Source organism: Lingula anatina, chromosome 8, assembly GCF_051362555.1.
Source record: "Lingula anatina isolate TDL-2025a chromosome 8, LinAna3.0, whole genome shotgun sequence".
Classification (NCBI taxonomy): domain Eukaryota; kingdom Metazoa; phylum Brachiopoda; class Lingulata; order Lingulida; family Lingulidae; genus Lingula; species Lingula anatina.
In genome coordinates this window covers 1,247,997-1,273,730 of record NC_141774.1, presented here as the reverse complement: position 1 = coordinate 1,273,730, position 25,734 = coordinate 1,247,997, and the positions used below count along the sequence as shown (strand labels likewise).

Sequence of the window (25,734 nt, the reverse complement as noted above, 5' to 3'; positions counted from 1 at the left end):
TAGCGTGAACCCCCAGGGAGTTGGATCGATCTAGTTTGGATCGATCTAACTCTGGGAATGGGGTCTAAGGCTCCATTCAGAATAGTGGACTAACTAGTTCGAGGTTCAAATATGACCGACCCACGTGAACACTCCCCCACGGGATATCTATTCATTTTACTAGCTATCGTCACCGCCCTTAAATTTTGAGAGCAAATGGCTACACATATTGTGGGAAAATGTGGTAGAATGTAGAGAATAAAGCAAACAAAGCAAGCCACGTGATCAAGCTTTGTGATAAAGACATCGGCATGAAAGGTCAAAACGTCATACCCCAATAGAAGAAGACACGTTTAGTTTCTTTGAAGAGACGCTGTACATTTCACCACTTAATTTCTTCAAAATACAGAACGCTTTTTAGGGAAAAAGAAGGCAAAGAAATTACATTCAACATTCAAGCACAGTGTATACGCCTATAACAAGGACTATACTTCAAAACGTATTTAGATTGATTTTTTTTCTAAAAACAGCCGAGCATTTGGTCGAATCACTTAAGATTGAGTGAAGCAAGGGGGTGAACGTAGGGGGGGGGGGTTAAAACTCATGTTTATTGAGAATGCATGTTTATTGAGAACTCAATTATACAGAAACTTGTATTAGGATAGTTATTGTAAAATAGATATTAATTGCTGAGATCCTTATTTACTAATCCTGCTGACCATATAGTTTACACAAAAGTAAGGATTTAAACAATGATTATATTTCAGTTTAACTATTTACAAATCCAATGAGTCTGTTTTCTCCTTTTTAAAGAAAAGTATTCTAAAAAGAATAGTGGGGGTAGTGTTCTGATCCAGGAATAGAATACAATGCGGGGTCGGATTTAAGGGGGGGGGCGGGTGTCAGGGGGGTCCGGACCCCTCATTCGATTTCTGAGAAAAAATCACACTAAAATTCCTCTCTTGAAATAAGAATTTGGCTAGCTGAATCATAGTTCTTAACCGGAACAAATGGCACCGTTCTTTCTCTAAAATACCAAAAATTTTCGGTGTCCTCCAGCGGGCCCCGAACCCCACGCTAGGGGGGGGGGGGGTCGGCTTTGCTTCACCGCCCCCCCCCCCTTCGAATAATCCTGGATCCGCCCCTGCAGTGTATTATTATAGAGACAGCCAGCATGTCTGAACAAAGAGGGGCCTGAAGATGTGGACATGAATATGATGTGACAGCAACAGAAGCGAATATTTTTCATCTGTAATTTTAAAAGAATAAAACGCGATAAACCATCAGAGAAAACCACACTAAACCTATCACATAGCCTCCCGTCACCACCACGAAGCTAAAACAATGAATGGAAACCAGCAAAGCGGAACGGGACCAGTCATCCCAACACCAGAGGTGATCACATGATTTTCGGGAAAAACTCTTTGTTGATGAGAGGGGAGATTTACTGCGTCTCACCAACGCCTTGGACATACCACCCCGAGGCGAGAAGGCGGCTTCACGCTGATAACATTTTACTTGGCGAAATGTAAGAAAAGATTTGTGACTGAAATTTCACCATCGCGGAGAAGGCAGACGCCGCTTGAACGGGTTTTGTGATTTTTTTAATCTTGCTGTACTAATCAGGATAAAGAAAACTGGGAGATTATTTCGCTTGATTCTTTGTAAGCAACAAAGGTGAGTTATATTCAGAAACCTTTGCTTCTCGTTTGTAATCTGTCCTTGTTTGTGTTCATTCAACTCCCTCAAAAGGGTGAAATCATAAGCTCACTGACGTTTTCCTTCTTGGCTGGTAATAACTTAATAACTTATATAAAAATCAAACGATATGTTTAGGGTCCGGTAAAATTCGTACTAGTACTAGAGTGGAACTGAAGCCTCGATAATTTAGGCCCAGGCTCGGGAAGTAGAACAGGCGGGGGTTACATTCAACCTAAGACCAAATGTAGGGACATTTCTCAGTTTCACCAGAGAATACAAGATGGAGAAATTTGGCCAACTTCCATCACGATGTTGAAGTCTAATGATCCTCTGATACAACACTGTAAATCAGTAGTAATATCTTTCTTTATGATGGACTACGACGTACTTATTTCTGACCACAATGGAATATAACAAATAAATCTAAAAGTTCAACTAAATGTTTGAAAAATAAGTTTCTTCTGTAAAATCTTTCTAGAAAAAAAATCACACATTGGCATCGGGCATTACGACACAGTTTTTACTCGTACATACCCAATACCAATATTAATATGCAAATATTTACTTTAAAGTAAAGAGGCTATTTACAGCAGTGTCTCACCCTTGCTTAGAGGAAGACGAATCTGATGGTCAACGAAAAACAAAATAGTGAACTCGGCATTGCTTGTTTAATAATTTTGATAAAATAACTAAGTACAACAGTTACATACTATGAGCAATAAAATATCCTTAAAACTTAGCAGGCTCTGTGGAGGTACATTCCCAGGCTAAGACGGTCTCATACTTAGCAGATTCTTTGGAGTTGTATTTTTAAACAGCCTGAGACGGTTTCATACAACTGTACTTAGCAGACGGTCTCTTATCAGGGGAAGCCAGTGAAAAAAAACATTTGCCTAACCTCCAATACAAGTCACGGTTCATGCCGCATAAATCGTAAAACTGACCCAATAAACCTCTGTATACATAATCTCTTTAATTACCTGAGAACCCGTTAATCCCAAGTAACTTTTATTTGGCTAATCTGAGATCATCCAGCCGCCCGTTGGTAAAGTTCTAATTACCTGAAATAACCATGAAATACGGAGTTGTGAAAGAAAGAGCAAGGATTGTAACCGCTGGTCATGGTGAAATAATAATAATAATAATAATAATAATAATAATAATAATAATAATAATAATGCATATTTGTTTATTGTATAAGCTTTACGAGATAATCGTTTGTCCCGTTATCACAGATATTTTGTTCACTTTGCTTTTGGTTGCTTATACTTTTTTCTTCTTGATTTCGTTGATTCGTGTAATAGTAATCGTCCCGAAGAGCAGCAGTTAATCACCTCGGTATTCTAAGCTGATATGAATGGATTTTGTCCGTTAATAGACCCGTAGGGAAATCTTTTATTATGTGCAAGCCACCTGCAATTAAAATACCTTCACACCTTCACAGCTACACGTGCTGCGTTAAGTTAGTAATCTGTACGTAACAAAGCGTCATTCTTGCCTTTTGTCAGCCTTGTATCATTTGTGTGGCTCAGAGGTTGCACGTCGGGTGGATTTCGCTGTGGAATAGTTGATCAGTTAGCATGGTGTACTGCTAGTGGAAATTGTGAGAGAAAAATAAGCTGGAAAGCAACTGCAGGTATGATAAATACAAATGTTGAAAAAGATCACATTTTATTTTCATCTTTTGTGAGAACTCTCGATGTTTGAAAGAGGAACAAGGAATAGGAAAATGTGAGGTTGACACTTAGATCTAATAAACGGTATCTTAGGTTGACACAAGGAAATGTAGTCCGCGGGGGGGGGGGGGGGGGGGGGGTGAGGGGGGGGCATGCGGAGGAAGAGGGTAATACGCGATAGAAAACATCCCTTGCAGTTTCCGTATTTATTTTCATTAACTTTTTTTATATTAAAAGTTTTCTTTCATTTGCATAATTAGGCCTAAAATTAAGAGTGAAATAGGAAGAGCATATCTACATGTGTGTGTGTATGTAAATAAAATGCTCCCCAGGCCCGTAGCCAGGGAGAGGGGGGGTTCGGGGGGTTCGAAAAAAACCGCTCCTTTTTTCGGGAAAGGTCCATTTTGGGGAAAATTTGATCTAGGTACACATAAGTTTCATTGTAAAAGGTCCACTTTTCAGAAAGATTACCCACCTTTTGAATTTGCTGGCTACGGGCAGTGTGTTACATTTTACCTGTGAATCATATTATTTAGTCAGTATTGCAATGATTGTCCGACACCTCAAAATCCATTGAACACATTCAACAAAGTAATTCTATCCACAAAGGAGGTGTGGGCACAAAGCCGTTATGACAGTATAATGTCACCGCTGACCACCGTATGTCGTGACTTTTTTTTCTTTTTTGTAATATAGGGTCCGAACCTGTCCCGGTAGCCAGATACAGAGGGGACTGTAAAACGTCTCATCAAGACGGGGATACGCTCTTTGTTAACTGATAAAACAAGGAAGGAAGATCTACTGGTCTAAACATGGAGACCCGACACAGAAATAGCAAGCCAAATGGAGCTGAGAAAAAAGAGGTGAGTTGTCAAAGAATGTTGTATACGAACTTGACCGTGTCATCGAATATTTTACTGTGCCGGCCGTTGTATGAGTGTTGCAATACATCGAGGCGGCACTTGGTGTTAAGTTTTGGTATACTCACGGTGTACTACTGGGTAGTTTGGTTAAAGCGAACTCTTTCTCTCTTCAGCTGTTGAGATCATATTTCTTGTGTAATTTACGGACATAGTTCTCCCGGTGTATGTCATTTTGTCATATTTTTATCATTTGACATTTTGTGATAGAAAAAAAGGCGAAAGTGGAAAAAAAGAGTGTGGGGTGGGGGTCTTTATATTTATAGTATCTGCCATAAGTTGGAAGAAAAGACGAGGGATGATTCTCAATCTCTGCCGTGATGTATAACATGTGCCCATATCACGTACGGCTATCGTTTTTCGTCCTGTTGTCATTGTTTTGTATTCACTGGTATATTTGTATTATGTACTTTGTTGCCCTCTGCTACTCCCAGTCATGTTGCCTTTAGACATATTTAAAGCCTGGAAACATTTATAATACGATTCTTGTCGTTTATGTTGTAAATTTACTCATATTTTTATTATCAAAAAGCAGGGAAAAGATTGTTAGCTGTAGCTGGTTGTCACCACTTTCCAGTATAACATAAAATGAAGTGGAAAGACTTTGAAAAATGAACTTATTGTCAAGTCCTTGAAAATCCCCACCACGAAATCTATCCTAGTTATTACTGTATCTGCACCTACCCACTCCATTTATTCATTACAATATCAAGCACCCTATCAGTTAGTCAGTGTGTGTCTGTAACTGGGGTATTGTGTATTGACAATAGTGCGGTCAGATACCTAGTCAATGAATGTACTTGACACTGGCCACTGTCGCCTTAATTTAACCTGTCTGCTAGGTGTGAAATTACTCATAAGACTTTGTCATTCTTAAGATATTTCACGTAATATTTGACTGAGATAACTGATAATACGTAGAATGCACTAAATAAATAACAACAGATAAAAGATGACCCTGTTGAATGAAGTAGTCTTTTAACTTGTAAAGAATTGATTTATATATCATACGGTTTATATGGATGTTTTCAATATGCCCTTAATTAACAGAAAAATTTAGTTTTAAGTTGATAAATGTTTGGTCTAGTGTCAAAATGTGATATTTATAAACAGTAAACGGAGAAGTTAGGGACCGGCGATTCAAAGCTTTATCCGATTTTGACAATTATTGTTGTATACTGTATGTATATATATATTGTCACCGCTTCTGGCAGTGTAGAGCTTAAGTCAAGCCGGGAAGTGAGTAATACGGTGCATTAAGGAACGCCCCACTTCAAGATACCTTAATTTCGAGAATTTGTCGCCCGCGGACAACATGTAACAATGTGCATTTCATAACAAAATATGCCTGCATGCGTGCTTGTGGAGGGGGGGGGGGGGGGGTTTAAAAAGAGACGGAAATTATAATAAGTATAATAAGGTAGCCTTGAATCACGCTTAAAAACTATATTAACATCAGGAAGGTAAAAATTCATGTGGAATGGATTCATGTTCCTAAAGGTCACTTTTAGAAAAATGAATTTTCAAAATATTGCATTCATTCGTTTATTATGTGTTTAACAATTCGTGCTTAGAAAAACACCCAGCCCTTCGGGCTTATAAAACATTCTAAAATCATGTACAAACATTGTTGTCGTCTATCTTTATCTTCTGTGGCAATAAATTTTGCCAGTTGTCTTAAATTTTCCCACAGTTTATTCCAATGAAACAGTTCATTTATTTGACGACCCGTGTTATTATAAAATTTCTCTTTTTATTCTGTTTAACTGGTGTAACGAAACTAAGGGTCCGGGTAACAGAAAATCCAGCCTTCAAATTTTTACAGATATGTCAGGCTTTCTATAGCCGGTCTGTCTGTACTAACATTGTATACCTTCCTGTATTTATATATAACGGTAAAATTCAAGTTTGAAATTGACTCAGTAGTGGTTTGTCCTTTTTCTCATATTTATTCATAGTTATTTCCGTATTTTAGTCTTTTTTAAGCGTAACCTATATTCTGACCGAGTTGAGGGAATTAAAGAATTCCATTTTTTTCATTAACTTTCATCATAACTTTTTGAAATTTGGACAGTTTAGAAAGTAACTTTCACACTGAAAATTGAATATCTCTCTTACTGAGGACACAAGTTTTCTGCTTTTTCTTTCTTTTTTGCTACACAACTATTTAACAATCTCTGACATATGCGTAAGTGTGAAATCTCATTCCATGCAGTATTTTGTGTATTATTTTAGATCAATGCATACGGTGATACGTCATTTAAGTCTGCGTTTTAGGTAAAGTAATTACCTAACCCTCACAGTTGTGTCCTTAAAGATGGAAAACCAGGTACACTACGCTTTATAGACCGCCAACATCCGCCCTTTCTGCAAGAAACCACTCTTCTTACTCAGCACTTACCTGAGCGCTTGCAGGTGAATTTAAAGTCGAAAAGGACATAATTGCACCATTTATTGACATTGATTTCCGGACATCCTCTTAAAGCCATTGTTATTGTCACCTACAATTAACTTAAGAGGTGTTTAACGTAAAGCGGCGCTGCATCCTGAACGCTCGCAGTGAAGTAATAATGGCTCAAATTACGGAAAAGTAGCCCTTAGATTTTACCTATTATTATTTATTTCTTTTGCAAACTAGTAATCTTAACAAAAAGGAACTTTTTTTCATTATTTTCTTAATTTTAATAATTTAAAGCATTTTCCTAGAAAAGTTTGTGCGGCCGTTAGCATCTTAATCGATTTTATTACATTAAAGCACATTAAAGCCCAAGCCCTCGACGTGAACGCTTTGTTTCAGCCGTGACACTTTAAACAAGCCTACTAACAACTTAAGCGGTGTTTGATTGAATAACGAACAAAGCTTACGTCTTCAAGAGTAGTCCTTTGAAAAATGGCTGTACAGAGTTTGTGAATTGTTCACATTTACATATTTTACTTATGTTGTTAAATATTGATTATTCTTATCTTACAAAACCAATCCCGCTCCAGTTTAAGAAAATGATTAGTAAAATAAGATTATCATCCCATAAACTTGCTATTGAAACGGGCAGATACAGTAAAATCCCTATTACACAAAGAAAATGTACCTACTGCAATGATGTGGAGCACGAATTCCACTTTATACTGGGTTGCTCTAGATATTTAGATTTAAGAAAAAGGTTCATCAAACCTTTCTACTGTAATAGACCCTCGGTGTTCAAATTGGTTCTCCTGCTGAATTCTTCCAGTAAGAAAGTATTATGTAACCTGGCACGATATCTTAGCCAAGCAGGAAGGCTTCGGCATGAGATCTAATCTAATTTGATCCAATTTGATCTCATTTGATTCAATTTGATTTAATTTGATTTATTTAAGTAGTTTATTTATTTAAGTACTCATGTATTTAATTTACTACAGGTACTATTATTATTGTTATGATGATTATGATTGCGATTATTACTATTATAATTATTCTTTGTAATAACCCTATAGTTGTTGTAACTATAGTCGTTGTAACATTTGTACCAGTACTAGACTGATGGTACTCAAGAGACCAAGGTAATAAATAAATGAAATGATTCTCACATTTTTTGCCTTGTTTTGTTTTTACTGTACTTTGAAATCATAATATGACAAGCAACAGGACTTCTGTCTTTTGAGGTGAGAAACCCGGGAAATATTGTCTTCTTTTAGCCCTAATTATTGGATACTTACAGGGTGACGATACAGGTTTAGAATATATGTAGTGATGCAACATTTATTATTTCAACCTTTGTCGAGTGATGGAAATTTTGTGATTCCATTCTTTGTTTCAGTTTGTATTATTGTAAATGTTTCTTTAGAGTTTTAACTTAAAAGTCTTGATGTAATTCTCAGAAATCTAAGGAATACAGGTACATGCTTGTGGAACTACTTGTAAAATCTTTTTAACAGTCTTCTACATACATAGTGTAATTTTTATTCATTTCATTTTATCCAATCCCATCCTTACTATTTTTTTCATTCATCTTTAAAAGGTGGTAATATAGATAAATAAATAAATAAATCATACATATAAATTTCCCTTTTCAAAGCATGCTTGTTTATCATTGTTATGGAGGTTTTCTCGAGTGCGAATCCAGTCCCAAGTCACATGACGTGGGTCTGTTTTTAACAACTTTTAGGCCCAGAAAAGTGTTCTTTCTCCCCCAAAAATAATTCATTTTGGCGAAAAACATCCAGCGAAAAATACCTTTACATGTAAGTTTCACAAATAAAGTCCTTTTTTTGTCAACTTCCAGATCCAGCATTATGACAACCCCGGCTTTGAACTGGCGGAAGACACCGATTCGAATGACCTTGAGAAAAGTAACGAGGTCACGGAAACTTCCTTGCCTAGTCCTATATTTGTCGAAAGGGGAGAGAGTTTCAAAGCTGCCTACGGAAAATCAGCGAAATCAGACGCACAGCCAAGAAAACGAAAATTGATGCTGGTCGCCATTTTGGTCGTTGGGGTACTTGTCGTCGTTGCTATCATAGGGGTTATTGCCTTCATGTCATGTGAGTATCCAGTACATATCATCCCATTTCTAAACTACCCTGCAGGTGTCTCGCAAAAGAGAGAGAGAGAGAAATAAAAATAGAAATAGAATTATTCAGTAATAACAACCCAATCTTGAATTAAGTAATTATCTGTAATCTTGTTTTAAAATCTATTTGTGGTCTTTATCTGAACTCTACCTCAGTACCAGTAAGTAATCAATATAAATGCAAGTTGAAGAAAATAATGATTCTACGTATTTTTAAGATTATTTCTATTTGGTAAATTCAGCTGGGGGAGGCAAAAAGGACGAAGCCTCGAAATCGGCTTCAACCCAGTCTCGTACTACGCGAGAAGTTGCGGGAAGTATGAAGGTTGTTGGAGGCGAGTACGGGACGTATAGCAGTGACTTAGAAGATACTGACTCGCAGCGGTATAGAGCTTATTCCGGTGTTTTCGAGACAGAGGTAAAAAAAAAAACAAGTGTCTTGCACGTTTAAGACGTAGACATCAACAGCTTTACGTCATCTCCTTGGAACATTTTTATCAGCTGAATTCCTTAAGTCTAATGTTATCGTGAATACTGCCATTTAGGTTAAGACAACGTCAAATCTTCTTAAGTGTAAACCTTAAAGTGCAGACGCATTTCTATATCTAAAGAATGAATTTTATATGAAAAATGTATCATAAAGCAAGTAATATCACATCGATTAATTTGTTACATGTTAGCTGAAATTCACAGTGGCAGTGCATTACCTTTACAAACATAATTAATCAAACTGCCCCCCCCCCCCACCACTGAACAAATTCGTCATGTCTTAACACGTCACATTCTAGATTGATAACGTCATGAAAAACAGTGAGTTCGTGACGTCATTCGACAGATCGGTAGTTAATGGTTTCAGGTATGTATATGTAATGTTTCAATTTGTTTGTTTTAGCCTTCAGACTATTTGCATTGTTTGTTTAATTCTTAACCGAAATCAGCAGTCTTTTCCAGGACAGGGAAATTCAACAAAAAGTAGTTGTGATCCGGATTAATTAGCGGATTATAAATCGCCTTGGCAAGAAGTTGCTCCGTACATAATATTGTTTTACTAAACCCACACGGTAGTTTCTTTCGTCAAAAAAAAAAAAAAATGAGAAAAAAATAAATAAATGAAGACTCAGTTTTCAGACACTGTATCCTCCCCAGGGAGGCGAAAGCGTCAACACCCAGTCTATATCGTTACCCAAAATAACCAGGCGTCCATTATAAACTGAACTGAGACGCATATACGTAATGTGATATAGAGGAACTGAACTTTATTTTTAATTTTTTTTTCAATTTAAATTCTGCCATCCTCTCTAAAATGGTTTTAATTTGACTTCGTTATAGATACCAAGGTGCGAATACGTGCATATTTATGAAACAGAGACTAGTACAAAAATGAAGAATCAAACAGTTTTTTTTTTCTTTTTAACAGCGACAGCATACTTGTACATAATGACAAACTTTTGATAGACAAAAATAACGTTTTATTTACATTTCAGTGAGGGTAGTGTGACGATTGACTTCACATTAATATTCCACAAGGACATATCGACATCAGAGACACCTGGTGGCGGTAACGGGAAATCTATTGGTGACGTGTTCAAAGTTCTAGAAGAAGCCGTCACAACGACAGACGGGAAAACCAGCTTTGGCGTCTTCGAAATTGATACGGATAGTTTAAAGCTTCAAGAAGGTAAGTTGGGAGGGCACCATAGCCTTTTATAAAAATGTGGTAACACCAAAAATATTATTATTATTATTATTATTATTATTATTATTATTATGAGGCGTGGGATACCTTCAAAACTTTGGCAATAACATAAGGCAGCCAGGCATAAAACATTACTACACAATTTCAAAGATAAGGGGTTATTCAATCAACCCCCCCTCCCCACTTACACACTTACACACTTTAAGGGAGGGGCGGCTGAATCCGCTGTATTATTTTAACAAAAAGGACATCCCATGGATCTGCCTATGCAGTGGCATTTTGACACATTATACTGCACATTGCAGCTGAAAACATAATTAATCAAACAAACTATTATAAGCCCTTCACATATGTAGAGACTTGTAGCAGATCATAAAGTATTGAATTCAAAGGTCAGGGATATCAGTAAAAGTTACCATGGGGCTATATGGTTGATGTAACTCACCGCCGTCTGTAATACGTCGTCGATGCTTGTTTGAAACTCCTTGAAGCTGTTCTTATGAGTTTACACCAGTTTTATTAATTTTTCAAGGGATAACGTCGGCTCCTGGTTCAGTAACCCATGATACCTCAGTCCAGAGACCATCAGCCCCGGCCACTGTTCCTCCAAGCACTGCCAGCACTACAACTAACCCGCCAGTACAGACGACAGCCGGTTATCAGTGTGAGAACATAGCGGAACCACTATGCTATGGCCTGTATGGCTACACTACCTTCCCTAATTTCGCTGGAAACACTCGACAGGTACAGTTGTTTATACTATGTAACATTTTATCATTCTGTGAACAAAAAAGTGTGAAATGATTGGTTCAGGATATAAAGTGAAAGCAATCACTTATACTATTATAGTGTCAGTTTATAGCTTAAATACGTACCTTTGATGGTACGAGTAAAAGCCGCCTAAATTATTCTAAACTTGAATGAGTGTACTGTAAATCACACAACAGTTTACGCCAAATTACGTATGTGTAGTCATAGCTTTATACATATTTTTATGTGTATAGTTTAAATATATAATTAAATATTAAATAACGATTATTAATGTCATATCAGGAGGAGCACATTTTAATTGAAAAATTGCAGGTTTCAAGGTTTCATCGATATTTCCCTTTTTCTGTCAAAATGCATCATATTACTGCGTACACGTGCAAATATACATATTATGAACTCGCTTTGTGTGTAAAGGGATAATAACTCTTCGTATGAGATCTATATTTCACAACAAATACATTATAAACAACTCATAGAATTATAATATATTCTGTTTTACTACAAAACGACAATTATAGCTATTATTCAGATATCTGAGCTTGTATCGTGACCTCCATAGATGGCTATACTCTGTAATAATCACTTAAGAGATTATAACAAAAGAAAACAAACTTTTTAGAAAAAAAAAAAAAAAAAAAACAGGGACTAAATTTGAATGTAGAATTGGATTCGTTAACCATTGGTAAGTATGGGAAAATTGTTGTTTTACTCCAGAAAAATTCATTTCAATGTCTAAAAAGAAAAAATATTATCCCTTTAATGTCGAGTGTTTAATGGTCTTAATCCCGATTTCAGTCTGAAATGTCCGCGTCACTTCTCGTGCAAGATATCAAACGGATGAACATAACTTGCTCACCGGATGCCAGATTATACGCATGCGCCTTACTGGCTCCTAAGTGTGGTGGCGCTGATGTCGTCAAGAGAATCCCGCCCTGTAGACAGCTCTGTGAAGGTACGAAATTACCTGCCCATTTCAGTTTCGTATTTAAAATAAGACCTCCATATTCTGGTGGGGGATTCGAAATCCAGTAAGCCTGAGATATTTGCAGGATTTATCTATCTGAGATATACGTCCTTTTTTCATATGTGAAGAAGTTTTAATATGCAAAGAACGAACCACTGAAAATCTACTTTTTTTCTTTGTTTTGGAACGTGTTTTCCTTTTTGTGGATTTTTGACCGTAGTTAAAATATTTGTCAGAAGATTTTTTAATATATTCAAAATAATAAAATGTAGATATGTTAAATTGTGTTAAAATGTTCTCATCGAACAGACATGTAGTATTGCGTCCAGAAATGGATGTAGACTTTACTTATGATAACCATCTGGTAAAATATATTCAATTTCATTTCGTAAATTTTCTCCAATCCAGAGGTTACCACAGATTGCGCTGCAGAGTTACAAAGATTTAACATTCAACTTCCGGTCACGTGTGACCAGCTACCAGGAGGAACCGACCCCTCAGTCTGCGTGCCGCCAAGTAAGTATTTACTCTTATCTCAAATTAAAATTTCCCAAGACACTGTCGTGTTCGGGCAGAGATGCACAATAAGTTATGGCTTAGCTGTAACGCCGTCCTCAAGTTGTGCTGCATGTTGAAAACCGATTCATTGACAATTCTGAAAAATAATATCGCGACCCTAGAAAAAATCCTCAGTTGCCCGTGTCTTAATTTGTGTTCTAATTTTTAAACGCTTTGTATAATTGTTTTCTAATATATAATCACACGCTAAGTACTTTTTGTTGTTTGCTCGTTTGATGGAAATAATTAATAATACTTCTACTAATAGTAGTGATGATGTACTCTGTTATTTCTCAATGAAGCTTGCAGCCCAGGTCAACTGCATTGTGGGAACGGTGAATGCTACGACCTGATCGACAAATGTGACAATTTCAACGATTGCAGTAATTTTCAGGACGAAAGCCAATGCAGTAAGTGGAGTTATAGCCTGGAGATGACAATAATAGTTTCTTAATATAACAGCCAGATTAAGAATTAATTGTATTTTGATATTTAGCATATCCAATATGATGCACTGAGATCGGGAAGAGCAAATGCAGTTGTTGAAAGAAATTATTGTCACTTTGAATTTATAACACCAGCTGATGACAGGTTTGCTAGGACAAAATACCATCAATTAGCCAAATTTAGATATCTCACCCAAACATGTATTCACACTTATATTATCTATTCCAATCAAATAAAAATATTACCCTTAACAAGGACATTGCGATCCACATTAAAATGTTCAATGGGGCTATACGCGGAGCCGTTTGTCCTAAAGAGGGCGCTGGGGTAATAGTGGTTATTGAAGATAGCCTCGTTTTCGCGTCCGTGTAGAAATGATGCTAGATGCTTTACGTCTTATTCCATATCATCTGTGAAGCTTCAAATGCGATATTAGAAGACTGGTATTGGTTCAATGGGCACTTGAAGGCGGTGATAACTTGTTAGTTTTGTTGGTGCCCGCATTAATGAGCAGCCTGGGTGTGCATTAAATCCTTTAAAGGTTAAATGCCCATAAACTTAACTACACAATAATCAAAGAGTTGATAACGTGTTTTTTAGCCAACTACGAATGCATCGAGGGGCAATTTGAGTGCAGCAATGGCAACTGCCTGCCTTTGGTTTGGGAGTGTGATGGGAGTGACGATTGTGGCGACGCCAGTGACGAGATTTCGTGTGACACGTGTAACCCGACACAGGTGCGGTGTGATAACGGCCTGTGTAGGAACAAGGCGTGGGCCTGTGACGGCGAGAACGACTGCGGCGACTTCTCGGACGAGTACAATTGTACAGAACAAAGTAAGAACGGTTTCTAAACGAATGTCTGTGTTATATCTTTGATAATATTAATGGTTACTCTTCTAAAATAAAGATAAAAAATTTCAACTGATTCGCGTTAGAATAAATCCCAGCAGGACCAACTCACTGATTTACAACTGAGTATTACAAAAAATTGACACACAATAATGAAATGTTCAACAAAGTGGAATATATATGGGTTTCAATAGCCAAAATCACGTTTTTCAAACAAAGCCAATACCTTGACATTTTAGACCGAACGATACATTTCCTGTTCTGAAAGTTAAGTACAATGTAGGTATATACGGTCTCATTTCAATTATACACAAACACATTGAAATAATACCTCCATCATTTTAGGCCAGTGTAGCGGTCATCAGGTCCCATGTAGCAAGGGTGGGTTCAGCAGGTGGCGCCTCCCAGCGAGAGAGTCGTGTATACAGGAGGCGTGGCTGTGCGACGGCTCTGTTGACTGTAGTGACGGCTCTGACGAGGACGCTACCTTTTGTGGTAATGTACAATATACTGTAAGAAGATTAAACTATCATGACATGTGACTTTTTTATCTTTTCAGAAAAGTGTTCAAAGCAAATGTGTCACAAATTTTAGATAGGATAAATTTACTTTACGTAAAATTTCTTTTTTACAGTATATTCATTCTCTCTCTCTTTCTCTCTCTCACCCAAACACACACACTTCCAAACATTAATATCATTACACATTTTCTTCATGAATAACATAATAACATAAAATTCGATATCTTTTTACAGCAGGAAGAGGCGGCACAGCAGGGGGCGGCTCACAGCTTCCCGGGTAGGTGGAGCCTTCTGAATATATGTCTATAGATTTTGCTCATGTACGACTTGTTCAGAGGAGAATTAGGCCTTATTTTCTTGAAAAAAAACGACCATATTCGAATTACTTAGAGATATTTTCTCTCACTAACGGCCAGATATTGGTCGTACCATCATGGAAGCAATGCCCCGAAAGGAATTAGGTTTTGTACAATACGTTGAGTAACATTGCACATGGTAGCATTTTGCCACGATCAAGTTAAGATGTACACACGAAAAACACGAAACGTGACTCTTCTTTTAAACTGAACCGTCTTTGGACAATTATAAGAAATCAGACATGCATGGGACAGAGCGTCTCTCGTTCCGCCTCTACATTGCCATGTAATTCCCTGTGAAACACAAGAATAAACTGGTACATATTCAGCTACAAACTCCTGTAAAGACACATATGTTGTGTTCCAGAATCCAATGCAACCCGTTGACAATCCCAGAGTGTGCCGCCATATTACCGTACAACGCCACAGCGGCCGCGGCCTCCCTGCAGGAGTATCTGGTAGTAGCCAGTAGTTGGACGGAGATGAAGGCCCTGGCTGAACAGTGCAGTGAACACGGCCTGTTCTTCCTCTGTAGCACCATGGTGCCGATGTGTACACCCGCCATGCCTACCGTGTTCCCTTGCCGCCATATATGTCAAGGTAGAGACACAGCCAGTTATTATTATTATTATTATTATTATTATTATTATTTGATTGATTATTATTTTTGGGTTGTGTGAATCAAGATATGTTGTCATCGGCTTTGTCCATGATTTGTTTATTAGTGAACCACATATAAAAAAAATTACAAATTTGATATTAAAGTATTTTGCATATGTACATTGCAAAAAGATATGCAATATGCATTGAGTGTATTCACGTTGATTGGTCCAAATTCAGATTTCAAGGCGAACTGCTCGACTTTCCTGACCCGCTTCCCCCAGGTGTCGCAGACGATGGCGTGTGATTCGTGGCCTGTCTTGGACCAGAACAACCCCACCTGTGTACAACCAGAGGTCGCCCCGTCACTACCGCCGACAGGTGCGTGCTTTTAACGACAGTTTACATAAAACCATTTTGCTTGAATTCGATGTTCGTTTTAAACTTTTAACTGTTAAAACATTGTTGGCTTTCGACTTCATGCATTTGATATTTGCTGGTTCCTTATGTTTATTTTTATTAGAATTTTGTTTGCAATTTAATAGAACATAATTTCCACTGTCGCAGAATAGAATAGAAGACTTTTTTTGCAACACTGTGCTTTGTAAATTTACTTCTTCCTACAAATGTGCCCTTTTTTAGTTTTTGTGGGAATGTAGACCTACGATCTTTAAATGCAGTAGTGCACAATTTAATTGAAAAGTAATTAAAAGAATAGGAATGGAGACACCGCTAAAACAACATTACAGATGATTCATCTGACATAAATGAAAAGATATTTCGAGTTGAGCATGGCAATTGATAGCAGTCTGACCCCCGTCAATGTCTCTGTAGCTCCGTCGGCCACGCCCACGTCTCAGATGGTCACGTGTGAACAGATCACCTTGGACTACTGCAAGGACATGGGCTACGACACCGCTGCCTTCCCCAACTATATGGGACACTGGAGCCAGGTGAGGCGGGGGTATAATGTTTGTATGGGGGGTGGGGGGGGGGGGCAGGGATTATGTGGGACACTGGAGCCAGGTGAGGCGGGGTGTAATGTTTGTCTGAGGTGGGAGGCAGGGATTATGTGGGACACTGGAGCCAGGTGAGGCGGGGGTGTAATGTTTGTCTGGGGGGGGAGGGGGGAAAAGAGTCCACATGATCGTAGCCTATTCACTTTCAGTCCATATGAACTGGGCTGACAGTTGACCGCTGCGTGTCTCATGGGATAGACTTTTGACTTATTTTTTGTAGGCCTACACGCTGCTGTTCACACACAGTGTTGAAGGCAGCTTGTTTGAACGGCAGTTATATACGAAAGGGAGACAAGAACTGGAGCGAGAGAGAGAGAGAGAGAGAGAGAGAGAGAGAGATTTATCAAAAGATTTATCAAAAGAACCTGACATTCTAATTATATTAATAAATAAATGAACCTTCAGTACATTATTCATTTATTATCACGATTTAAACGTAATGTTTATTTCCAGACGCAGGCCACAGAGACGCTGAACCTGTTCTCCCAAATTGCTGCCAACTTTAAGTGTTACAGTCACTTCAAGGAATTTGCGTGCGCTGTGCTGACTCCGCAGTGTAATACAACAGGTGCACGTGTACCGCCGTGTAGGCAGATGTGCGCAGGTGAGCAGAAACTTTAGGTGTACGATTCTCCCCAAAAAATTCATATTTAACGGATTTTCCTTGTGTAAACCGCGCTTTTCTCCGAGAAAGCAATATTTAATCTTTATTTCCTGAATTTGAGACTTTGTACCTCTAAATGCTAATAGTCTTAACCGATAAAAATTGATTCTCAGTATTTTGGTATATTTTACCATTGGTATATTTTGAGAAAACAACAAGGAAATGTCACCGAAACTGTTTTAAACACATTGATGGTTAATCCCTTAATTAACATTGATTTATTTACTACTGTCGTGCGACTTGATTACATGGTTTCATGCTTTAGTAATAATAGTAATAATAATAATAATAATAATAATGATAATAATAATGATAACAACCTTTTGGGTTTTAAGCAGATTTTAAAACCCAAGTGAAAGGTTATGTTTACAGTATGAGCACTTTATCAAAATAGGATCCAAATTAAGTAAATTACAATATATTCATTCATATTAAATTAATTAATGGTAAGCATTAGAGTAAGTCACTTACGTACATTGAAAGAATGGGTTAGAATTAATTGCAGAAGTGCATGAAAATCAGGTTTAACGCAGGGTGCATAAATGACTTGTCTTTTCTCTTATCCAGACGCTATCTCTTCCTGCCAGTATTACCTGAGTTATCTGAACGTCCAGCTGCCGTTTGATTGCAATACCTTTCCTCACAGTAACGACTCTGAGATCTGTTTCACTCACTATCAGGTGCCGGGAGAAGATGCAGGTGAGTGAATGTCCTTGGGGTGGGGGTAATACGAGTGGGGGTGGGGGTAGGGAAGGGGATGGTTGGGGGCGATTGGGAGTAAGTGACTAATCGCCGTGAACATAAATATATTGAAGGATGAATTTAAAAGAAATGAAGAAAATAATTTACTTCATGATAATCCGTTTGTTTATTTATAATTAAATTCCTTTATATTTATTTATTTGTTTATTTAGATACGTAAATTGTCTATAAACAACGTAGAAAACAATCAGAAATTATCAGGAAAAATAGATTAGCCGTTGGTATAAATAGACGCTTTATCAAACTTAATAGATGTCATTATCATGTAAATACTAATGGTCCCCGCCTTATTATGTCTGTTGTGTTTGTGTTGAAGTTTGCCCCCCAGAGAAGTTCCAGTGCAGTGCCACGGAGTGTATTCCCATGCACCATCGGTGTGACGGCTTCCCCAACTGTCTGGGGGACAAAGACGAGGAAAACTGCGGTAAGTAGGAATATTGTTCGTATAGACAGATGTATGTAGATCGTTTTAACTGACAAAACGTGCAGATGGAGTTTGCCATAACACTAGTGATTGACATGTGACTGACATCACAGAAAAATGAATGACTTGAGGCAAAAAAAAAAAAACACTGTAACCGTCCACGACCATACTTAAGTGAAAAAAGTCCGGGATCATGTTATTACGCTCGATTGTACGTAAGCCCGAAAGTGCGTTTTTATCCTCCGGATCTCGTTCCAGACCATTACAGGAATTTTAATTTAAAAACTGAAAGTATAAGGATTGATAGACCTACTGGTGTCATCGGGAGTATGCACGGGTTCGTGGGAACAACATCTCATATTTAGTCTTACGAAGGCCTACATCCAGGTTGGCTGTAAGCCAAAGGTATGAAAGATTTTCGGCTTGTGTTTGATAATTTTCATGTACGAATATGAATGATGTTTTCAGAAAACTTCCAGTGTGTCGAGGGCCAGTTCGCATGCGCAGATGGAGTGAGCTGTCGCCCAATCATATTCCAGTGTGATCTCGAGGCCGACTGTCCTGACAGAAGCGACGAGCAGAACTGCAATGACACCTGTAACTCTTACCAGTTCCGCTGTATGAATGGGAAGTGTATTAACAAGGATTGGACGTGCGACAAATACAACGACTGCGGTGATAGGTCGGACGAACTTGGCTGCGTTCCACACAACGGTAAGTTCCAACGAAGAACGCAATTCTGTGGTAGAACCGTTCTCAACTAACGCATTCTTGAATTATTTCGCTGCAGTCTTTCCTGCTCTTCGATTTTCTCTCTGCGACAATGTGTAGTCGGGCCTTTGCAAAACTTCATGAACAACGACAGAGTAACTTAGATATCTGTTCAGATGTGAAATATATGATTACATGTATATTTATTAACTAAACTTTCTAAAAGTGTCGTCATTTAGTACATTTTTATGAACTTTTAATAAGTATCGAATCATTTTAACACTTACAAGTATATTTTAAGATTGTGCATCTCACGTCTATTTGCTTTTATTGTAAAATCCAACTTTTTAATAAATACAAATATTATTAATTTGTCAGACAGAGACACCCCACTAGCGGATCAGTTGCGTGTACCATAATGTTAATGAAAAATCATGCACATGACTGTTTTGCTTAACATTTTGGTGATTTTTTGTCTTCTTGAAAGTGCCAATGGTGTCGGTGTCAGACCCTGTTATGTCACTTTGTTCATGAACACCCTATTTAAAAGTGGGTCTTTTTTTGCGACAATAGACAAAGACCTGTGATAATGTATTATTTATCTACATTTAGTTTAGCATGTTTCGTTCGACATTTTGATCTCCCATTTCGTATTTTCCAGTCACGTGTCCAGTGGATCATTTCAAGTGCCTCCTGGGAGGTCTGGGCATTGCGTATCCCAGCAGCCCTTGCATTCCCAGGAAACTCGTGTGTGACGACACCAAACACTGCGCAGACGGCACGGACGAAATTAACTGTCGTAAGTATCATCATTAGTAACTACAGTTTAAAGTGGGTACAGGCGGTTCCAGGGTTTTGTGTATGGGGGTGGGAACACATCGAAAAAACAACAGACTTAGACAATTTACTATTATTTTAGGGCGCCGGGATGAATAAAATTTAAGACAATATTTTGTGTCGATTGTTTACACTTTTGGCGGTAGGGAAGTCCCCCGAATATGGGTAGCTGAGTTCACATAGGCCCTTTTCAGAATAGTGGACTACCTAGTCTGTGGGTGTATTCCCAGAGGTTTAGATCGATCCAGAGATTAAGATTTAGATCGACCTAACTCCCTGGGGGTTTACGCTAAATTGCAGTCAGCCGAGCCCGCACCATAGTTAATTACCCCCTTACAGCTTTCCGTAGGCGGGACAGACGCTTAAGCGTCTTTGTTCATTTGCAATGCATAGTAAAGTTAACATTTTTGTTATATAACTTTCTTTTAAAGACAAATGATAATGATAAATGATTTGTGTTAAATGCATCGAACCGTTTGACCACCAGAAGTCTCTCGAAGTCACACTTTTTGAAGTTGTTTGTTTTCTTGTCTTGGTATATTTCTGTATTGTATTTTAGCCGAAAAAGAAACTGTGGTTGCCGCCCCTAACTGCACAAACAACATAATAATCCCGGAGTGCTCCGATGTCATTCCGTACAAAACAACGTCCGTGACGACAGACAAGCAACGAGAACTGATGGAGAATGCTGACTGGCCGTCATTCATGAGTCACGTGAACTCCACGTGCTACCAGGGGTCGCTGTTTGCGTCCTGCGTGACTATGCTACCCAAGTGTGACAGTAACAATTTCCCAGTGCCGCTTTGCAAACATGTATGCGAAGGTAGGCGGACGCTGTTACTTTTAAATTTTCAGCACTTTACAGTTACAGTATTTTTTTAAATATTTTAAAATATCTCACTGCACGTTCTGATTCCCTCTCAGTTACTTCGCATATCATTGGATCTGCCTGATTGTCACTCGCCATATCTTCATTTATAAATTTACTCTTTCATTTTTCTTTCTTTCTTTCTTTCTTTCTTTCTTTATTTATTTATTTATTTAGTGATGCATATAACTGAATTTTGTCTACTGGCATTGCTTCTTTGAGATAGAGAGTAACCTATTGATGAATTTTTTTTGGAATTCCGTTGCTTGCTAAATTATATCGATATGTTTGCAGTATTTAAAATCGGACTGATAACTTCAATATACATTTTTCATTTTTCTTTCAGATTTCAAGAGCAATTGCCCCGCCATCTTCAGAGCTCTTCCAGAGTTCGGCAAGCAACTGGACTGTGAGGCACTCCCAGTGTACGGCAGAGGACTGGACTGCCTGTACGGGGATATGATTCCGCCAACCACTGAGACACCGACTGTCTTCCCAGGTATGTTGTGGTCCCCCATGTGTTACACTGATTACACATTAAATGCACCGATTGAGTTGACTAAAAATTTTTAGATGAACTGCTGTTAAAATTCACTCATTAGCCATAGTTTTGAAAGAAAATCTTCTGAGGGAGTGCGTGAGAAATGACAGAGATGGTGAAGTTATCGCAAACCAGTGTGACTTAGTCCAGTGAAGCTTATATTTGTTCAAAAATGCCTTGTACGTACATAGTTAACAAGGCAGGTGACCTTGAAGCCGCCTCCTTAAATTGATATAAATAACTGTATTTTGGCAAACACCATTGCGATGCCTGTATCACGATGTTGAAGTTAGTATTAACAGTAATTGGAAACATGGGGTTTTAATTAGATATTCCACTCCAAGTCTTGCGACAAACAGTGCAGTGCAGAATAACAATAACGATATCTCCAAGTTGCTGTTTGTTGGGTGCGGCAGATTAAAATTGTTCTTTCTCGTCATTTAATTACAATGTAATATCCACAAACATCTTTCTTTCTTTATCTAACTAAATATGTTCAAAATAACGTTATTTTAATAAATTCATCTCCCTCACATCACAAATCCTTTATTATCATTATTATTATTATTATTCCAGGGACCCCAGAGCAGCCTCGATGTGAACCCCTAACTATAGAGGCCTGTAAGGACATGGGTTACAACATCACAGCGTTCCCAAATTACCTGGATCAACAGACACAGGTAGGCCATAACTGACACTTGACGTACATATTCTCCAAACCTATGTTAATAATTATGATAAAGTTTTATCAATGGTCTAAAATCCATATAAAATGTTCACTAGATTTGACATTGGTAAAATGAATAAGATGAATTAAGTCAAATAATACAGGTTTGCAATTAAAATATATAGTACAATTTTAAGATATAAAAGTCAGTCAAATCAGTCATTAAACTTTTTGAAAATGAAAGTTTTTAATTCTTTAAAAAAATCTTCTCAGGTTTGGTTACAGTTAAAGCATTCATAGATAAACTCAAGTTCTTACATTAATTACTGATGGCCAGTTCAGATATGTGCCTCTAAATTACTCGGTATTTTCATTGATTGTCATAACATTTATCTACGCATTTTGTTCTCTTTATAATCCTTTAAAGTAATAATGCTCGTGTTTTGCAGGCGGAGGCGGAGTATTACGTCAGTGTGTTGTCAGCGGTTCATTCTATCTACAGATGCCACGACTCCTTGATGACATTTGGCTGCGCTGCACTGGCGCCATCTTGTGTCGATGAACAGAGGCGCCCTCCATGTCGCAGTCTGTGTGAAGGTGAGCGTCCAAGGAATGTAGGGTCTATTTTTGAAGAAAATGTTAATAAGTTTGAAAAAAAAATTAAGACAGCGTAGATATAGAGAATAGATTTGCCTATTTCAAACTTGCTAAAATTCCATCAACTAACTTCAGCCACGACCGCTGGGTGTCAGCAGCAGCTAGGGTTTGCCGACTTCCGGTGGGACATCGACTGTTCCATGTTCCCAGACTCCACGGACAGCGCGGTGTGTGTACCGCCACCGTCACAGACACACAACCTAAGTACGTTTATTAACTTACATATATTGTTATTTTTTACTGCACTGATTACTTAGATCAGGGATAGTTACCAACTGAAATCGTAGTTCCACGTATTTACATGAATTTATGTATTAACTAACTTATTGTTATTATACAGCAATTTCTTTCTGTATTTATTACTCGAATATGTACCAAGAGATTCCGCCCCCTACATATTCATAAGCTTTTACTTCCTATTTTGAACTAGGTAGTTTTTTATGGATTATGCTTTGATGTGTACAGAAAAATAGTCATATCTTCAGGTAGAGAATAATGTTATGTGCTAAATAAAGTCCTACCTCTCGCTGTACGCCGTCACCGTTATGTCGCGATGTTGTCACTGTTCCAGCTCAGTGTCGTGAAGATCAGTTTAACTGCGGAGACGGCCAATGTGTCAGCTTGGTGGACAGGTGTGACAGCAGCATTGACTGCAACAATGTCGCTGATGAGAGGAACTGCGGTGAGTTCTTGTCTTTCTTTTCTCTGTGACAGTGCTGTATATTTATATCTTCATATGCACATCTCGCTGAATGCAACCAGTTACACAGATTAACACGCCTTCTACTGTTTAAAATGTACTTGTATAATTACTAGCAATCAGGTAACCTGATTGCATTCAGCGACGGTTCCTGCAGAGCAGAATCGTTCTACGTAGACCGATAGTGCCCTAAGATGTCAATTTCCTTCAACTATAACAACTATTCTTTTCACCCCTTTTCACATTGAGCAGTACAGTTCCCTGTATCGCACCAGTTTGGCTGACCTTAAATTGTTCATTTGCTGGAGGGTCTTAGACCCCATTCCCACAAATTTTAGATCGATCTATCCCTGTTGGGAGTCTCACTAGATTACTGTCAGCTTAGCCGGCTGAAGCGTCTGTCCCGCCTACTAAAAGCTGTAACAGTGTAAGGGAGTAATTAACTATGGTGCGCGCTCGGCTGACTGCAATTTAGCCTGAACCCCCAGGGAGTTAGGTCGATCTAAATCTAAATATCTGGATCGATCTATATCTCTCGGAATGCACCCTTAAACTCTCTGTTATAAGTTCTTACGATGTTTAAAATCCCAGGTGTAACATTCAATATCGATAAGGTTTACGCCTATCATTTCTCTCAACCTGATATGTTCTCCTCTCCAGAGGGGTTCACGTGTATTGAGGGCCAGTTCGCCTGCCAGGACGGACAGCAGTGTATCCCCCTGGCCTGGGCGTGTGACGCTCCCAATACCCCGGACTGCCGTGATGGCTCGGACGAGGCAGGCTGCAGTGAGTAGTGGGATGTGCTTGAGAGAAAAAAAAAAGAGAGAGAGAGAGAGAGAGAGAGAGAGAGAGAGATGCAGACACACACATATAGAGAGAGAAATGCAGACGCACACGCACAGTGAGAAAGGGAGTGAGATGCAGATAGAGAGAGAGAGAGAAAGAGAGGGAGAGAACGCGCGCGCGTGTTGATAGCACAGCAGTTAATATTGAAGAGAGAGAAAGAGAAAAGAGAGAAGATGGAATGAAGAGAGGGAGGAGGAAAGAGTTGGGAGGAGGGAGGTAAACGTAGCAAAGATGAGATATAAACAAACTTGATTAAAACTTGACCAAACGTTTAAATCAAGGAAAATATTTTCTGCATTGACAAAAAATTATATTAGTAACTACAGGGGCGGATTTAGGCCGTCTTCTGGGTCTTCCAGAACACGGTCAGATTTTCAAGTTTACATTGACGGGTATCTAATTTTTTCTGTCGGAAGACGGTCAAAAAATGGAGGATGGATCAACAAATATAATGGAAGACTGTCAGAAAATATCTCTGGATCCGCCCCTGAACTATGCCTAACATTGGCTTTTTGAATAAAAAACACTGCGTCAAGCATACATGTCATGGGTTTTCTTTTCCTCTCTTATTAGCCACAGAATGCGACTTCCTGTGTAGAAGCGGAGAAAACGTGTACAGCACCGGCGCATGCGTATACAGCGACTGGGTTTGTGATGGCGTCGCGGACTGCACTGACGGATCTGACGAACAAACTTGTAAGTTTTACATTTATTGAAATGTTATTCACGATAACGTATTTCAATATTTTGATGGATAATTTTGAAAATGCCATTATATTTTTAATGAGAATTTTTTCTTTCTTTTCAGGCCAAAAACGCAGGCGGCGACGCGCAGTCCCAACCACCCATAAGCCAATCAGAAGAATAGATGCCAAATATTCCAAGATAAACCATAAGTGACAGTGCTGACATAGCCAGTCAAATAATTTGGTCAACCAAGGATGGCATTTATGTCACATGATGAATTACTTGATGTTCCTGGCGCAAAAACACAATAAGTTTACCATTGTTGGCTAAAGTTTCAAGCAAGAAACATTTTATCCAGAAATGAAACTGAATTCACTGATACAGATACGACAGAATAATTTGAAGGACACGTGAAATATCTGTTGGCATGACAACAAGATAGGTTGTAAAGCTTTTAACGCATGACGTCTACGTAAAAAAATGAAAATAAAAACAAACAATCTCTCTTCATAACAGTTCCCAATATCTAAATAAATTAATTTGTAATTTGTAAATAAAGAATATCTTCTAAATGTGACGTATGAATATTCCTACTCATGACGGTAAATTGCCCAAATTACGGCGTCTGTATTATTCCTATGAAATACCTCTTTAGAAATAAGTGCTGCACAACAACATTTAGTGCGATATTGTATTATTTGTATATAAACAGTTGACGTATATCTTGATGTTAAATAGAAACAATTATATATTTTCTTTGCAA

The 25,734-nt window shown here is 38.2% G+C and overlaps 1 protein-coding gene across 2 annotated transcripts; it reads left to right on the top strand.

Annotated features, from left to right (window-relative positions):
• The first annotated feature begins 1,406 nt into the window (after positions 1–1,406).
• On the top strand, positions 1,407–25,725 carry LOC106159294 (uncharacterized). 2 transcript variants are annotated; one of them, XM_087019317.1, is made up of 30 exons: positions 1,407–1,656; positions 4,053–4,219; positions 8,536–8,794; positions 9,066–9,241; positions 9,612–9,679; positions 10,308–10,501; positions 11,052–11,263; positions 12,086–12,242; positions 12,663–12,770; positions 13,115–13,222; positions 13,860–14,096; positions 14,457–14,606; positions 14,867–14,909; positions 15,356–15,588; positions 15,829–15,969; positions 16,423–16,541; positions 17,061–17,211; positions 17,839–17,970; positions 18,350–18,457; positions 18,926–19,171; positions 19,830–19,967; positions 20,565–20,828; positions 21,220–21,372; positions 21,991–22,094; positions 22,531–22,678; positions 22,814–22,942; positions 23,310–23,420; positions 24,099–24,224; positions 24,858–24,980; positions 25,093–25,725. In XM_087019317.1, exons 2-30 carry the CDS (start codon positions 4,169–4,171, stop codon positions 25,182–25,184), a joined length of 4,281 nt encoding a protein of 1,426 aa, XP_086875443.1. In that variant the 5' UTR covers positions 1,407–1,656; positions 4,053–4,168; the 3' UTR covers positions 25,185–25,725. The 2 variants fall into 2 exon arrangements, with proteins under 2 accessions (XP_086875443.1, XP_086875444.1); XM_087019318.1 differs by lacking the exon at positions 1,407–1,656 and adding an exon at positions 3,140–3,316.
• Positions 25,726–25,734: the final 9 nt, after the last annotated feature.